The 18,565-nt window shown below is 36.3% G+C and overlaps 1 protein-coding gene across 1 annotated transcript in view; it reads left to right on the top strand.

Moving 5' to 3' along the window:
• Positions 1 to 878: 878 nt before the first annotated feature.
• The window catches only part of LOC124961223 (protein downstream neighbor of Son-like), a 48,711-nt gene continuing 31,024 nt past the window's right edge, over positions 879 to 18,565 (top strand). The window contains exons 1-2 of the mRNA XM_047519910.1: positions 879 to 1,419; positions 2,009 to 2,082. Coding sequence (XP_047375866.1) covers positions 879 to 1,419; positions 2,009 to 2,082 — 615 coding nt within the window. The remainder of the gene's footprint in view (positions 1,420 to 2,008; positions 2,083 to 18,565) is intronic.

Raw genomic sequence — 18,565 nt, 5'->3', positions numbered from 1 at the left:
AAGTTTGACTTATTTTAAAGTAATATGGCTGAACTATGGCAACTGTAAACTACTGCCCAGTGTGTTCTAAACATCTGTGACATTTGTAATAATTTTTTCTGTCCAGACCTCAGTTGTATGAACCTATTCCACTGTATGATGCAAAAGTTTCCATGGAAATTGTTCAGAAAAATCAAGGAAGAAAAAAGCAAGTTGTTCAGTTTTTAAGCATGTTTTTTGACTCACAAGATGTTCAGTTATTTGACATATTTGAAAAATCTTTTCCAAATTACTGTACAAATGATCAAGATATTCTGTAATTAACATTTGAAGGGATACTCTGAAAGTCATTTTTAGTAATTTTTTTTCTACACATCTGCCTCTCTTATGAAATTCTTTCCATGAGGAAAACTGCTTTCAGCAAAATCCACACCATTCTATTGATAATACTGTCAAAATAATGTAATTAGTTACGTGTCAATTCCATTTTGAACACCTTAAATCTTTGCTGTCAGAATTTAAGCATTTGAATATATTTTCAGGTCCCAATGTATCTAACTCATACACACTTAAATTCTGTTGTGAAATATGCATTTGCTTCGAGTTTCTTTAGGAACAAGGATCACAGTAACTTGTCCTGTGGGAGCTGCAGAGCATTTGCGTGAAGGGCTGGGATGGCCTGGTATTGGGATAGGGGGACTGAGCTTGAAGTGTGCTATCTCCCGAGCTCTCCATTGGGTAAGGGGGGGTTGGGGTAGGCTCTGGCCCTGTCACCACCTCTAGAGGTCACCACTGCTCCCGAAAGCAGCTCAGCACCAAGGCTCAAGAGTCCAGATGCTGTACCCTGGTGATGACATCCCTACCGCAGACCTAGTAGCGTTCAGGCATTTCCATGCCCAATGGGGAAGTGCACACCCGCCCTGGACCAAGTGCTGCCCACAGCCGCCTCATCTCACGACAGGACCACGGCCAAGACCCTGGCAGGAGAGCCAGGACCGCCTCGCCACTGCCCGCTCCGCCCGGAGCCCGTGGCGCGCCCGGAGGAACGCAGCCGGGGACCGGGTCACGTCGGGAGGTGGGGGCGGGGCCGGAGCGCGCGCCGGAAGAGCTGCTCTGCGGTCTGTGGATCTCAGCTGCTTGGCGTCCTGGCGCTTTCGGTGCCCGGCTACTCGCCGAGCTTCAAAAGGCCGCCCGACATAGTGCGGCTCCGATGGAAAAGGTCCCGGAGCCATGAAGCCGCCGCCTCCCGGTCTCCGGAGCTGCGGGAGCCACGCCTTGCCGCCCTGGCGGCCGGGCTGCCCCTCCGGCCCTTTCCGGCCGCGGGCGGTAGAGTGGGCGGTCCGACCGCGGCCGAGGAACCCCTTCGCCCGCCTGGACAACTGGGTAGCCGCGGAGGCCCGGGAGGGGCTGCCCGGGGGCCAACAGGAGATGCCGTGCTTGGTGAGTGCCTTCGTGCCTGCCGGGAGAAGGGCTTTAGTCTTTCATGGTGGGGCCAGTTACGAGTTAGGGATGGAAGTTCTAAGATACGGGGCAGGGAAATGGGCGCGAAGAGTTCTGGTCGCCATAGCCTCAGGGTGCCCTGAGCCTTGGGGACGGCTGCTCCTGAAAGGCGGGGTTTGTGGAAGTTGCCTTGCTGCGGGATCCCAAGGGCGGCTTGGACGGACAAAGTCCGGAACCCCTTCCCACCGTGCTTCTTGCACACAAAGCTGCCCGGAATGGAGGAATGTTGAGGACAAATCTCTTCAGACATCATGAGCATTTTTCTTACTCTGAAACCTTTGGGGTCTCTCGGCTTAAGGTTTGTACTGTAAGTTACCAAATGCGCAGAAATGACCATTTTATCTCTTAGTTTTAATATTAAAGTTAAGACCCAAAGTGAAAAATGATAGGATTGATTTGGGTGTGTATAAATTTGTGTGCACTGGCATTTACTGAGAAGTAGTTTGCCAGGTGAGCCTGTCTACACATTTAAAGCAAACTTAAGCATCATTTACGTTGTAAAAGGACAATTTTCTTAACCTGTTTTTAGATACTAATCAAGAAGATGATTTGCCTTGGGAAGAGACGTTATCTGAAAGAACAACGGTTACTGAACTACCCCAGGTAATACTTTTTAAATTTTGTTAGCATGTGTATTTGTATGCTTCTCAGAAGCATTTTGCTTGAAAAATAGTTTTGCAGAGAAGGTTGAAAGTGATTATCTTTACCAGAGTTGAGTAGATGGCATCAGCCAATATAAAGGACTTGGTATGTTACAGTAAGAATTGCTGTAATGGTCACCTGCACGAAAGTAGGCATAGTAGATGAGAGTTGTTGGTTGCTCTTTACTCTCATCAATTTTTTAACACAATTTTTTGAGCTTATCACTCAGAGGAACCCCTCCATACTAAGCTAGTTCTTCAACTTGATCCTTTAGTAAATCTTCAAAACAAATCCTCCAATTACCTCCATAAGTTGTAGCATAGCACTGAACCTTGCTGTCCACTTCTCCAACAACACCTACAAGTACTTCTGTTGTGATCATTTGGTAAATGTATGATTGTTCCTAATGGAAACAGGCTATCAAAATGCCACAAGACTCAATCTCTCCTCTTTGCCTAAGAATACCTTACCTAAAAGAATTCTTGTACTGTGAATAATACTGACTTGAAAAGACAGCAAAATAGGTTAGTGGCAGATTTTTGAGATCTGAAAATGTTTCTTAAATATGGCCTTTAAGGGTCCTACCTAAAGTTAACTGCAGGAAGAGCATCTTAGCCCAAGTTCCAGTTTCAAAGGCTTTAGGTACTTTTTCAGACACTGGGAAGATTTCTACCTTGATAGCAACATCTTAGTACTATATAAAGTGTTAGTTCTATTTAGTAAAAACTAAAAGGTGAAATACGCCCCATTCCAACAACAAATTTTTGCCTCTTAGAGGAAACTACTATTAATAGATTAATTTAGCTCCTTCCAGAATTTTTCAGTATATAGTATATTTTTAATGATATTTAGTATACAGTTCATATAATTTTGCTATTCAGGGACTTCAAATATGTTAGTCAATAAAATCTTTAGATTGAAGGGTTTTTCTTGAAACTCTGATTTTTTTGTTGTTTTCTTTTTCTTTTAAAAGGCTTTACACCTATCATTTTCTGAATCGGGTAGTCTGTCCTCAGAAAATACTGAGTTACCTGTGGACTGCTGAGTATTAAAACCCAACTCCTTGTCACCTCTTCTCAACCCTTTACCGGGCAGATCATTTGAAAGTGCAGGAAGAGGCTCAAGGTCTTGTCCCGCATTGTAGAGCAACAGAAATTACTTTGCCTGAAAGTATAAAGGTAATTATGAATTAAAATAACTGTTTTAAAGTAGTAGATTAAGTATAAAATAGTCTGTAAAATATTAGAGAGATTTCTTTCCATGAAGTTTTTCTTCTAATAGCTAAAGACAAAGAATTGGGGAATTTTGTTTCTTCCAAATGGTGCTTTCATACACATTTTTGATAGATTGTGTGACAGCCCATTAAATGTAGAGAACTGTCCTGAGAATTACTCAGTGATGCAGGCAGGAAGTGTTTGCACAGTTGTAGATGGACACAGTCCCTTTATTTTATTTATTTGTTTTTATGTGGTGCTGAGGATCAAACCCAGGGCCTCCCACATGCTAAGTGAGCACTTTGCCCTTGAGCCACACCCCAGCCCCAAACCATTCTTTTCTAAGGCTTCTTTAGAAAAAAAAAAAAAAATAAAAGGAAATGAAAAGCAATTGACTAGGTTATAAGAGCAGATGGATTTTACTGATTTTTTTTTTTCCTCATAGGATATAGTCTTTTTAAATATGCACTCATTTTGTTACCTAAGTAATGGTCTGTTGTAAATTTAGAGTTCTCAACTGGTTCTGGAGAAATTCAACTTCATTACTTTAAAGCATCTCATCAACTCAAACTAGATTAAACAGGATTACTTAAAACTTGCTATATCTTTTTCAGTAAATTAGGATGATTTGTCATATCCATCATCAGTGTTCACTGACTGCTTCTGAAAGTGTTTTTGTAGGGTACAGGGATTAAATGTAGCGTAGTGCTCTCTGCACAAACATATTTCTACCACTTGTGATAAAAAAGTTTTTGTTAAGGGCAGTAGAGACAGGAGGACGTTGCCATCTATGTAATTTGTGTGTTCCTTCTGATACATGATTTTATTTTGCTGCATATGGATTTCCAGTTTTCCAGAACCATTTGTTGAAGAGGCTGTCTTTTCTCCACCATGTTTTTGGCACCTTTGTCTAGTATGAGATGACTGTACTTAGGTGGGTTTGTCTCTGTGTCTTCTATTCTGTGCCATTGATCTACCTGCCTATTTTGGTCTCAGTACCATGCTGTTTTTGTTACTGTGGCTTTGTATTATAGTTTAAGGTCTGGTATTGTGATGCCTCCTGCTTCACTATTCCTCCTAAGGATTGCTTTGGCTATTCTGGGTCTCTTATTTTTACAAGTGAATTTCACTGTTGCTTTCTCTATTTCTATGAAGGTCATTGGGATTTTAATTGGAATTGCATTGAATCTGTACAGTGCTTTTGGTAGTATGTCCATTTTGACAATATTAATTCTGCCAGTTCAAGAACACAGGTGATCTTTCCATCTTCTAAGGTTTTCGTTAATTTCTTTCTTTGGTGTTCTGTAGTTTTCATTGTAGAGGTCTTTCACCTCTTTTGTTAGGTTGATTCCCAACTATCTTATTTTTGTGTGTGTGTATGTGACTATTGTGAATGGGGCAGTTTTCTTAATTTCTCTTTCAGAGAATTCATCACTTATTAATAGAAATGCATTAGATTCATGAGTGTTTGTTTTATATCCTGTTACTTCTCTGAATTCATTTATTAGTTCTAGAAATTTTCTGGTATTGTTTTTTGGATCCTCTAAATAAAGAATCATGTCTTTAGTAAATAGTGATAGATTGAGTTCTTCTTTTCCTATTTCTATCCCTTTAATATCTTTGGTGTGTCTAATTGCTATAACTAGAGTTTCAAGCACAATGTTGAATAGAAGTGAAGAAAGAGGGCATCCCTCTCTTGTTCCAGTTTTTAGAGAGAATGCTTTCAGTTTTTCTCAATTTAGAAAGATGTTGGTCTTGAGCTTTGCATAGATACCCTTTACACTGTTGAGGTATGTTCCTACTATCCCTAGTTTTTCTAGTGTTTTAAGCATGAAGGGGTGTATTTTATCAGGTGCTTTTTCTGCATCTATCGAAATAATCATATGGATCTTAACTTTAAGTCTGTTGATGTGGTGAATTACACTTACTGATTTCTAGATGTTGAACTAACCTTGCATTCCTTGAATGAAACCCACTTGATCATGGTGCACTATATTTTTAAAGTATTTTTATATGCAATTTGCCAGAATTTTGTTAAGAATTTTTGCATCTATGTTCATCATATTGGTCTAAAGTTTTCTTTCCTTAATGTCCTTGTTTAGTTTGGGTATCAGGGTGATAACTAACTTCATAGAATGAGTTTGGAAGGGTTCCCTCCTTTTCCATTTTATGGAATACTTTGAGGAGTATTGGAATTAGTTCTTTGAAGGTCTTGTAGAGCTTGTCTGAGAATCCATCTGGTCCTGGGCTTTTCTTGGTTGGTAGACTTTTGATGGCTTCTTCTATTTCATTGCTTGAAATTCATCTGTTTCAGTTGTGTATGCCCTCCTGATTCAGTTTGGGTGGATTGTATTTCTCTAGAAATCTGTCTATGCCTTCGGAATTTTTTATTTTGTTGGAGTAAAATTTTCAAAACGGCTCCTAATTATGTTTTGTATTTCAGTAGTGTCCATCATGATATTTTCTTTTTCATCACAAATTTTAGTTATTTGAGTTTTCTCTATTGTTCTCTTTGTTAATGTGGCTAAGGGTTTATCAATTTTGTTTATTTTTTTCTAAGAACCAACTTTTTTTGTCAGTTTTTTGAATTGTTTCTTTCGTTTCAATTTCTTTGATTTCAGCTCTGATTTTAATTATTTCCCATCTTTTCCTATTTTTGGTGTTGATCTGTTCTTTTTCTAGGGCTTTCATATATAATGTTAGGTCATTTTTTTGTTGACTCTTTATACTTTTAATGCATAAGCTCAATGCAATGAATTTTCCTCTTACTACTGATTTCATAGCATCCCAGAGATTTTGATATGTTGTATTGGTGTTTTCATTTACCTGTAAGAATGTCTTCTGCTATCCATGCATCATTCAATAGTGTATTATTTAGTCTCCAGGTATTGGAGTAATTTCTATTTTTAATTTTATTATTGATTTCTGATTTCATTCCATTATGATCTGATAGAATACAGGGTAGTATCTCTATTTTTTTGTATTTGCTAAGGATTTTGGCTTTTGATCTCATCCTTTCTCATCCTTGTTCCCTCTTTGTCTGCCCTCCCTTGTCCCATTCTCCTTTCTCTACTCTACTAGACTTTCTTTCCCTAGTCTATTCATTTGTATTTTATTGTCCTTCATGTAATATTTTCCTTCCCTCTGCTTTTCTTTATTTTACTTTACTTCTGAGTATGAGAGAAACTTTTCAACCTTTGAGTTTCTACCTTTGACTAATCTCACTTAGCATGATACTCTCCATATCCATCCATTTACTGGTATATACCATACTATTATTCTTTTTAATGGCTGTGTAGAACTCCATTGTTTATATAACACAATTTCTTAATCCATTTATCTATTTATAGGCATCTGGATTTATTCCATATTTATCTACTGTGAATCGTGCTGCTGCAAACATGTGACTGTGTTGCTGTAGTATGCAATTTTAAGTCAGTGTGATTTGTATTTTTAGCATATTTCTTTCCCTATTTTCTAAATGTCTACAAATAAATTATTTTTTTTTAAATTTTTTTTAGTTGCCAGTGGACCATTATTTAATTAATTAACTTATTTATATTTAAGACCAAGAATTGAACCCAGTGCCCCACACATGCCAGGCAAGCACTCCACTACTGAGCCACAACCCAGCCATGAACAAATGATTTTTAAAAATGTAGAAATGATATGGAAACAATTTTAGTATATGTTAATATGCTTTCAGTTTAAAAGAGAATTTTATGAAGATAATATGTGCCTTTGTGTGTCTGTGTGTGTGTGTGTGTGTACAAGTATGTGTGCAGGCCCATCTGTATTGGTTGAGGCTAGATAATAAATAAACAGAAGTTCAAAATGTTAGGTAACTTTGTTCATAGCACACAGTACTAAATGTTAAAATGTGGATTAAAACTCCAGTACTGGCCTCTAATTTAAGATCCTCTTGAACCCAATTTTGATGTGGACATTAAAAAAAGCAAATATTTATATATTATAATATACTTATTTCGCTGTAACTATGCATAAATGTCTGTTTGTAAACCCACTAAAAATACGTAAGGGTAACTCAGGTATAGGAAAGTGTATATGAATTTATATAACTCAGATGTATGTGCTTAGAAAAGATGGTTGACCACATTCTACACGTGGACATAAGAAACCCCATCACTTTTACTGTTTGCATGTTATACTCTAAATCATTTCAGCTCTTCAGGATGCTTTCTGTTGTGGTTTGAATCTGAAACAGATAAAGCATTAGGCAATGCAGTAATGTTCACATGTGAAAAATTGGATTATGCAAGCTCAGAACTCATCAGTGGATTAATTTTATTTAATAGATTAATCATTTGAATGGGTGGCAGGTAGGACCCGTAGGCAGGATGGAAGGTAGGATATGGCTGGAAGAAGTAGGTCACTGGGTTGTGGCCTTGGAATTGATATGTGGTCCTGGCCCATTCCTCTCCCTCTCTTTCTGCTTCCTGGATGCCATAATCTGAGCAGCTTTCCTCATTCATGCCCTTGCATATTATGTTCTACCTCAGGCCCAGAACAAAGGATTTTGCTAAACATGGACTAAGACCTCTGAAACTGCAAGAATAAACTTTTCCTCTTGTAAGTTGTCCTTGTCAAGTGTTTTGGTCAAGTGATGAAAAGATGACATGCTTACCTAATAAGTATGGGGTGACTTGTTGCTTCCCATGTGCACACACAATTCTTCACATTTCATTTCCTATATTACTGTATTGCTCTTATCCCTTTAATTTTCTCAGATAGCTGTCTGCATTACCATTTTCATTTCCTTGCTTTTACATGGACACCAACCACTGTAATCTGTTGTGTGTTAATCCTGGCCCTTCCACTGAAAATTCTCTTAATGAGATCCAAGAGATTGTCCCCTTGCCAGTCTCAGTGCTTCAAGAAATCAAAGACATGTGTCTGTTGCACTTTATATTGTGTTTCTCAGTCTTGTCTGGTATCCCCACAACCAGGGCACCTTCTCTGAAACGTGGCAGAGGGAGAAAAAGAGTTCAACAAAGAACAAATATGTTCCTAAAGCTTTTGCCACTTTGTTCCATTGTCCAGTGCAAGTAATATACCCAGGTCTGACTCCCATGTTGTAGGGATATAACATTCTTCCCAGCAGTGTTGGAAAAGTGGATATTGGTGATTAATACTACCAGATCCACAGTCTCCTTTTGTTCACCTGCTAAATGTTGGTTCCTGCCTTGACCTTGACCTTCCTATTTCATAAATCGTAAAGCACTGTGTGTGTGTGTGTGTGTGTGTGTGTGTGTTTAATAACCAGGATCCAAAATCCTTCTGGATTCCAAAATCTCTATGAACAATTTTAATCTCTCTTCTGAATAAGTCTATCCTTGCATTTTCATTTTCTTAGCATTGGTTTCTGGAGAGTAAAACATTTTAAAATAAAGTCCAATTTATGGATATTTTCTCATCTAGTTCAAGATTTTTTTGTGTCATATGAGAAATATTTACCTAATTGAGTTCACAAAGGTTTTACTCCTGTTTTCTTAAAGAAATTTTGTAATTTTGATTCCTACATTTAGGTTCATAATCAAATTTTATATAGGATTTCATATTTATTTGTGGCCTTATTTTTATATGTGGTATGAAGTAATATTTGATATTCTTTCCTCTCCTCTTTATTCTTTTCTCTTTATTTATATAGGTATCTAGTTGTTCCAGTGGTAGTCAATGTAACATTTTTATGTATCTGTTGTGCCTTTTTTCTGATTTTCCTAATAGGGTACCTCTAGCTACACTAATAAGTGTTCCCTGTGGATCCATCTTCTAAAAACATGTGTATAGATCCAGTATATCTTTTTTGTTTCTTAAATATCTCTGAAACTCTATTTATTTTATTTTACTTTTTATTTTTTTATTTTTACAGACTGCATTTTGATTCATTGTACACAAAAGGGGTACAATTTTTGTTTCTATGGTTGTACATGATGTAGATTCACACCATTCATGTACTCATACATGTACATAGGGCAATGATGTCTGTCTCATTCCATTGTCTTTCATGCACTTGCCCCCTCCCCCCTCTCATTTCTCTCTACCTAATCCAAAGTTCCTCATTCTCCTCTCACCCCCCACCCTCATTATGTATCATTATCCACTTAGCAGAGAAAACATTCAGCCTTTGGTTTTTTTGAGATTGGCTTATTTCATTTAGCATGATTTTCTCCAATTCCATCCATTTACCTATAAATGCCATAATTTGATTCTTCTTTATGACTGAATAATATTCCATTGTGTATATATACCACAGTTTCTTTATCCATTTATCAATTGAAGGGTCTCTAGGTTGGTTTCACAATCTAGCTATTGTGAATTGAGCTGTTATAAACATTGATGTGGCTCTATTTAAATCATTATTATATTTTCTATTTTTTTCCTCATAGCTTTGTGTTTTCCTCTCCATCCTTGAGAATATTTATACTATTTCTAATAGCTATTTTAGATTTTTGCCTTTTAATTCCATCATCTTTACCCTTTATGTCTGTACTAGTGACTGATTTTTCTCTTATTAGGTATTCTATATTTCCTCCTTTTTGTGCCTGGCAAATTCACACTGATTACTAGACAGTACATTTTATGTATTGAGTGTTAGGTTTTGTTTCATTTTATTAAGAATCATTGGATTTTGTATGGGCATGCAGTTGTTTGCAAATTGGTTTGAGCTTGTAAAGGCTTTGCAGCTTGGAAAGGGTAAATCTATAACATTCGCTACTCTTAGACAGCCATGCCTATTGTGATGGCTACACCTTTTGAGGTCTTCTTAATGTCCTGAGTATTACAAATCTCTTTACTGTGGCTGAGGAAGCACAATTTTTTCCAAACCTTATGTTAGCTTTGAGAATTATTTGGTCAACTATTACCTACATATTCTTTCCGACTTCATGGAGATTTCCCTCTCACCTACTAAATAATTTCTCAGCCAGACAGTCAGGGGATTTCTCAGTTGAGTTTCTCTCTGGAATTCTCTGGATTTTTCTCTCTTTTCTCTGGTATCCATAATTTATATGTTCAACAGCTTCCCTGAGCTATGGTCTCTGCTTTTTTAATTTAGCAAACTATCCCAACTCTATTTGGCTTCTCTCTCCTAGACTTGAACTGCCTCTAGGAAGCAAACTTGTTTTCTTTATTCCTTCGTCTTGTTTTATATGACATCCGGTACTTCACCTGAGATTTTTTCATATACAGTCAAAACTCATTATTTGGAAATTTCACTTTATTTACTAAAATATATTTGTCACACAAAATCAATACTCATGATGCTTTTGTGTCATTTGTAGTCCTGCACAGATTAGGGGAAATTTTGAGTAGATAACCTGCACTCCCAGCTGAATCCAAATGAGAAGATGCTCTGCCTTTATTTAACTCTTATAGTAAACAAGTGTTCTTTCCGCTCATAGTTTTGTGGTTTTTTTTTTTTTTTTTTTGTTTGTTTTTTTTGGGAGGTTTTGTTTATTTATTTGATGATTTTACTGTTTAAAATGACCCCTGAACATGGTGCTGAAATTCTGTCTGGTGTTGCTAAGTACAGGAAGCCCCTGATGTGTCTTGAGGGTAAAATGTGTGTTAGATGAACTTCATTTAGGCATGACTTAGATTATTGCTGGCCCCTAGTTTAATGTTAATGAATCCATGACATACATGAAATATAGTGTCTTTAAACAAAAATATACATAGAACAAGTTTCTGAGTTGATTGCTTAATAAAAATGTTGTGATCAGAACCTTTGGTTTGCTTCCTTTTTTATTACAGAATGTACAATTAAATTCTTGGTGGTCTAAAAGAAATTGCATAAACACACATACTTTAGGAAAATTTATTTGTAAAAAATAAGTGTGCATTTTAAGTTCCCAGTCAGTAGTCAGTTCTCTCCTTCCCTTTAAAAAATTCCCATATTGTTTTAACACTTAGTAACCTGTTTAACATATGCAATCCATACTTCTTATTTCCAATGTGCACTAGATATCCTGGGATATTAGTAATTAGTTCGTAATTAGGACATAAAATTTGATAGTGTTTTTGTGGGCATGTGTCTAAATCAGATGATCTGTGCACATGAAATATAGGTAGCAACTGAACTATTCTGTGAGCCTTGATAAGATCCTCTCCCGCACAGCCTGAAATACTATTATTAAATAATTCCTTGAATTAGTCTATTATTATTATTTGGTAGTGGGAATTATAGAAGCACATGACCACTGAGCTATATCTCCAACCCTTTTCTTAAGTAGCTGACCTCCTACTTCAGCCTTGAGTCCCTAAGATTTTTCAAGTATACTAGATAGAATATTCTGATTTTCAATGGGAACTGTGTTTGAGGGTTTCACATGTGTTCCCCAATAAATGACTTTTTCCAGTGCTTGCTTTAGAAAATAAAGTGGCCCTTTGCCCAATGCAAAGGTTCCAAAGAGAGCTACAAGTTGTCTCCCCACTAAGTATGAAGTGCTCTTAGATAAGATGAGAAAACAAATTGCAAGGTAAAAAAGCAAGAAAAGACAACTATATGAGAAAGGAGGTTGATATGAGCAGTTCTAGAAAGCCAAGGATTCAGAAAAGCTGTGAGTAAAGCAAAGAGGTGGCACCAGAATTAAAATAACAATTTTTAGTGGCATTTAGAAAAGCCATAATTACATTTTTACTAAACTTCCACCCAATTTATTTTTGTCAAAATATTCTAATAGAATGAAATTAATTCCATAGTCTTATGTTTATAAATTCAACAATTTCCTGACTCCCTGAAACCTGCTGTTGTAAAGTTGTTTAAAATGTTGTTAACATTACTTCGTGTGGTGCTAAAGTATGTCAGCCACAAGATTTACCTATTCTTTACCAAAAGTATGTGGAGATCATGTGATTCTTTGTGTTATGTATGATTTCCCCAGTAGTCTAGGAATTGACTACAGAAAGAAGCAGTGCCCCTCCACAACTTCTGCACATAAACACAAGAGGCATTACTGTAAATATGTGGCACTCTTGGAAAAACCTGAATGTAAACATCCTGAGTGTCTCAAATTCCTGTTTTGGATGTGTCCTGGGATCAGGCCCACCACACATTGGTTTTCAGGCTTTTCCAATGTCCTGAGAGATATGGTCCATAATTGATGCTCGCAGTAACTGTTGCTATGATTAGCAAATTAGCTGATAGATTTTCCCAGGCAGGTATATGTGATTATCTAGAAAACATATTGGACCCAATCTTGCAACTGGTTCAATGTTATGAACTTAATGGAATCCATGGCTTTTTTTTCCCCCAGCTATTAACTGCCTTTGGGATTAGTTCACTTTTTTCTATTCCCCCCTAAGTACTTCACTAATCATAATTCATCTTTCTGATCAGTGGAATAGATAAAGGGGAATGAAAGGAAGGGAGTGGGAATAGAATATGAATCTGACCTTATGTACATATATGAATATACCACAATGAATCTCATCATATGTATTTCCACAAGACACTCATTTTTAAAAAAATAAGCAAATAGCAGAACAGTAGAGTAAAGGGAAGGGAGAAGGGGATGGAATTGGAAACACTGGGGAGTGAATTAGAATAAATTATATTTCATGCTTTTATAATTATGTCAGAATGAATCCTAATTTTATGTATAACTAAAAAGGACCAATAAAAATAATAATTTATCTTCTCCCCGATCAAACTGTAGGTCTCCTGACTTCACACCTTCTTCTGTTTGCTCTGTAGATTCTCCAGGGTGAAGTCAGGCAATTTTTCTAGCATCTGTTCATTTCAGTCATTGGGTTGTAGTATTTCAAAATTTCTCTGCCTCTGATAAAGTCCAGCATAGTCATCATCTGACTCTGCTGGATGCTTTCTCTCTTTCCATCTTCATTGATCTAATTCCACTATTCACATGCTACTTTATGCCTTATATCCCGTAGGAATGCACTGACCTCCCAAATAGTAATTACAAGTGAGTTATATGACCTGTGTTTTCACAGCATTACTATTGTATCACTTCTTTTTTTCTGTAGTTTAATCATCATTTAACTCTGTATCATACTAGGCTATATGTTTGTTTCCTGAAGGTAGCTTTGTATGTTGACTATGACTTTCTGGAAGAGAGCAGAGTAGAAACTTAGTATAATAGTTTTTGTTGGTACATTTAGAGTCTAGAGACCTGTTCATTTAAAGAAAGTGAAACCTTATATTTATCCCCTTTTTAGTATTTGTTCATAGCATGCCTTCTTTCATTAATGAGCCACAAAGAACAAATCCAAAATGAGGAGAAAAAATTTATGGTTTAGAATGTTAAGAAAATACATCAGACTCTAAAATTCATGGTTATTTAAAATCTTGTCTATTTTTCATACTTCTGTGGTGGAGATGTCACAAAGACTAGTTGAACACTTCTAATAACAGGGACCTCACTGTCTTTGATAATAATCTATTTCATGATTGAAAACTTTGATCTTTTAAAAGAATTTTGTATCTTCTAATTTACACCCAGTAGAGTTTTACATTCTGAAGTTTTAGAAATAGCATATTTTCTCCTCCAATGAAGTATGAAATATATGATTAAAAGTTTTTAAAATTCTGGAGGTATCTGTGTAAGTGTGTGTTGGGGGTTGTGTGTATTCCATTAATACTATTATATAACAGCATTCCTGAGGCTGGTTAATTTATATGGAACAGAAATTTGTTTCTCACAGAGCTGGGAAGTCCAGCTACAAGGTACCAGTGTGTTCAGTGTCTGGTGAGGACGAGTCTCTAGTTCTAAGATGGTGCCTCACCTCATTAAAGGCATCAAGCCAGAAAGGGCCTAGACTAGTTTTTCTAGTCTTTTTATATAGTTGCTAAGTATATCATCATGATCTAATCACTTTCTAAAGGTTCATTATTCTTTGTAATGTAAAAGAGATAGAGTTGATGCTTGTCCAATATTTTAAGCAGTGCTCTTTCATCAGGAGTTTGAATGGAGTGTAGTTCAACAGTTAGCAGAGTAAAGGATGCAGTTGGAAATTGAGTGTTACTTGTGAATGGCAGGGAAGATAGGCATGTCTGTGTTTGTGTTCGGAAAGGTGCTTTTGTAATGCATAAAGGAGTGAGAATGAAGGAAAGTAAGTGTTTTTTCTTTTCTGAAATTCCAATGATGCTGACTTTCTTGTCTCAGCACATAGCACTTGTATTAAGAACAGAGAAAAGAAGGATAAAGAAAATGGGCTAAAATAAAAAAGCTTAGAAGACAGGGTGGCAGTCTACCAATATTATGAAATTTATCTTTCCTTCTCTCACTGTACCTTCATGAGAATCAGTTCAGTGCAAAAGATAAAATATTGCTCAGTAGGAGCAGATAAATCTTAAGGTACACACACATATACCTACACAGCTAAAATGAAGATTTTTGAATACAGACTAATATTTCTAGTAAGAAGAAAGTCTCTCTTTAAAATTTATATCTGTGTATTAAATCCAGTATATATGGAACAAGTATAAATTACATTGAAATTTTCTGGCAGTAAAAGAAGATAAAAGTAGAGGCTAACGAGAAACAATACACATCAAATTAATAATCTAGATTTATCCATTCAGTTAGGAAATGTGACCTGCTTGTGAGAAATGGTGGTATTCATAGAAGTAATATCTTCTGTTTTTCTCTACTTCTCTGGTAGTTCCTCTGTATATGAAGATGATTGAAAATTCTAGTATCATTAAATTTTATTTTGAATTGTTTTAATAATAGTGTATTCTATGTTGGGGTCTTAAATGCCATCTATATGCTAAAGGCCTGGTCATCCGACCATGGTACAATTGCGGGTGGAACACTTAAGAGGTGGAGCATAGTAGAAGAAAGTTAGGTCAGTGAGGGCGTACCCTTGAAGGGGATATTAGATTCCCATTCCTTCCTCCTTTCTTTGCTCTCCAGTCATTATGTGGTGACTACTGTGAGGTGAGAGACTTTGCTGGAGCAGCTACTCCCAGTTAATCATGTTTTGCCTCAGCTCAGTCCCAAAAGCAAGAGTCAACCAATCATAGACTGAAACACCAGTAACTGTGAGCCAAAATAAATCTTCTTTATAAGCTGATTATCTTAGGTTTTAGTCAGTGATGGAAAGCTAGCTAACAGTGTGCTTTTCAGAAAATAGTAACCTTCTTTCTTTCTTTCTTTCTTTCTTTCTTTCTTTCTTTCTTTCTTTCTTTCTTTTTTTAAATGTTGATGGACCTTTATTTTTTTCATCCATTTATATGTGGTGCTAAGAATTGAACCCAGTGCCTCACACATGCTAGGCAAGCGCTCTATCACTGAGCCACAACCCCAGCCCTGTTCTTTCTTTAATAAAAAAAAAAAAAAAAGAAGCAAAAACATTACTTACTTTCTCTTGACTTGTGGTACAATGGCAATCTAAATATGGGATGCTGAAATATTTCTGCTTTTAAGACAGTTCTTTTTGCTCAATATTGTGGAGATGGGAAAGTTGGAGAGGGTTATCTACTACCTCATATAGTACTTTCTTTGTGAGAAACGGAGGCAAGAAATTCCTGTGCTTTGTAAAAATAATAGTTACAGATTCCTCCTAGAAATTAGATACAAATTACATACATTGGTCTGTGTAACAAACAACATTTCCCTTTTTCTTTGGGTACTGTGAAATTTATGGCAAAGTTTTGGGGTCTTCTGTGGTGTTGGCAAATATTTCACAGCTCTTAGGGGGAAAAAGAAGTTTTGAGTTTAATACTTGCTAATTTCTGAGGTGCAAACTATTGTACCTTGACTGATTTCAATCTATCCACATAACATCACAAGATGTGAAGTTGAAGATGTGTCTCTTTTTAGACACTTATTTACCTATCCTGTTTCTTGCTAAGACAGAAAGAGAAATTAATATTTCTTTCTTACGTAAAGCCAAAGTTGTGAGTGAAAATATGTCTTTTGTCAAAATCATGTGTCTGGTGTCTTAGGCAATGGAAATTCTATATTCTTTCAAGAGTGTAGATTTACGAAGCCTCTCTAGGCCAAATGTTTTGGCAAATGCCATTATAATTAAGGAAGCAATGTAGTCCAATTACAAAATATGCTTCATAGAAAAATCCTCTAAAAAAGTAAAAATTCTCAAGTCCTTGTGGTAATCTAAAGCATAAACAACCATATTTTAGAGATAATTATAGTTTATTGTAATGTGATTGTATCTGTCCGCATAATATGCACTGACAGAACCTTAGAAAAATGGAATGTTTTAGGCTATGAAGCAAGTTAGATTAATATGCATAGCTGATTGACTACTGGTTGTGCACAAGGACCAGAGTTTTGAATTCTTTGGAAGAAACTAATCGTTTTGTTTAAGTCCTGGAATTCATGTTTTAACTTCCTTTGGGGAGACTGGTGTATTTCATAGGCATTTTAAATTCTTGTCCCAAATTCTTTTCTGAAAGTGTCTTTAAAAAGTTAGCAGAGGAATTATTCCCTCAAAACCCAGAGTGGCTGTGGTACATATGACTTACCCAGGCTCGAAGGTGAACCACAGGCAAAAGTGGAGGCAGAATTGGATGGCTCAGATAATGGCAGAAGACCTTTAAACTTTCTCTTATCTACAAAAGAAAGTGTTTTAATAGATTAATGATAACATTTGATCTAAAAGCACAAGTAATTATCATGGTCAGGGATTTAACATAAAATTGGCCAATAATGAATTATTTCAGCTTACCTTCATTTCCCTTTCTTGGCTTACCTAATGAAGGAAGGACTAACAAACAATCAAATTAAAATAGTGGACAAGAGAAAGGAAAGGCAGAACTGGAGTTCATGCAAATAACCATCTCCTGAATCATGAAAAGTTGGTTATAATTAGAAGTGGAAACAAATGTATTCTTTACCATGCAAACAAATTAAAAGACAAACTCTAATAAAAAAAAATATGTATATATACATATATATTTCAAAGGTATTTCCTTACTCATAGAGACTAAATTTAAAGAAATTAATCTTTAAAATTATATCCTTTTAAAAGCCTATTAGCATTCCCAGTCTGCAAGCATCAGAGTCTGTGATTTCGAACAATTTGGCTCTACTACAATCTTTGTAAGCTGGTAGTTCCAAATAAGATTTCACACTGTGCCTTGTTATGAGGACTTCCTTTTTCCACCAGCATTACTGTGCTTGCCAAGAGTGACAACCTTGAAATTATTCGTTACATTTTCCAATGAACAAACCCAGCTTGGTAATGAAATGGGCAGCCTATTTCATTAGCAAGGAGTACAATGGAAGACTCAGAATTCAGTCTTGACTGGTAGGCCCAGAGTATTGTTTCTGGGAACTTTCTCTCATTTTAGAAAGAATTCAGTATTTTAACTGTGCAGGCAGGCTGAGTACATTTCTGGAGGTTCTTAGGAGAGTGTGCCACCTTCTCTACTATGTGAGAGCTAAAGCTGATACAGTCTTCACATTCCAATCCACATAACTTTTACACATCCATGCTAATTGCACTTGCCACATATTAGTGGTCTTTATTTGAAGCAGTTGACTGGCAATAAAATAAATTCTGGACAGCAACCGATACTGATTTGTTTTCTGATTATGCAATTAATACATGTATACTGAAGATAATTTAAAAATTCCAAAGACTCAAGTAGAAAATCAAGTCACTGCCTTATTAGCCAAAAAGACAGTACATGTGTGAGAGTGAGGTGTATCACTTATGTCTTTGCAGGAGGTTCTACCTCCTCTGTTTATACTTTGATGGCTTTAAAATGATGTTGGAAAATGAGGAAATGAGGTAAAAAAAAATTTGTGACTGGTTTTACTCAAGATATCACTCTTTGGCCCACTGAATTATTATTATTTTTTTTTTTTGAAGAAAGACTAATTCATTATCCCCTGAGGAAGTCACATACTTTCATTCATCTACTTGATCCAACTCCTTGTTAATGGTAGTAGTAAGATTACAGTGCTCACAGATACTTAGTTCCTTCCTAAGCATGAATGGCCATCTGTTTGTCTAGGGCTTGGGCCAACAGCTTTTGAGTTTCTTAGTGAATGAAATAAGTTCATCCCACTTGGGACATGTGTGAACTTAAAATCAGCAAACATTCACAAATATACCCACAGTCAGGAATATATAAGCATACAACCTCATCAGAATGCATATGCCCTGTATTTACCTTCCTAATATTATATTTTGAGGGAGGGGAATTTGCTTTCCTTGAGTGAAAACAAACTATAATAATGGATCAAAAACATGTGAGATGGCAAGGGAAGCTCAAC

This window comes from Sciurus carolinensis, chromosome 12 (assembly GCF_902686445.1).
Source record: "Sciurus carolinensis chromosome 12, mSciCar1.2, whole genome shotgun sequence".
Taxonomy (NCBI): Eukaryota; Metazoa; Chordata; class Mammalia; order Rodentia; family Sciuridae; genus Sciurus; species Sciurus carolinensis.
This window is presented reverse-complemented; position numbering and strand designations above follow the sequence as displayed.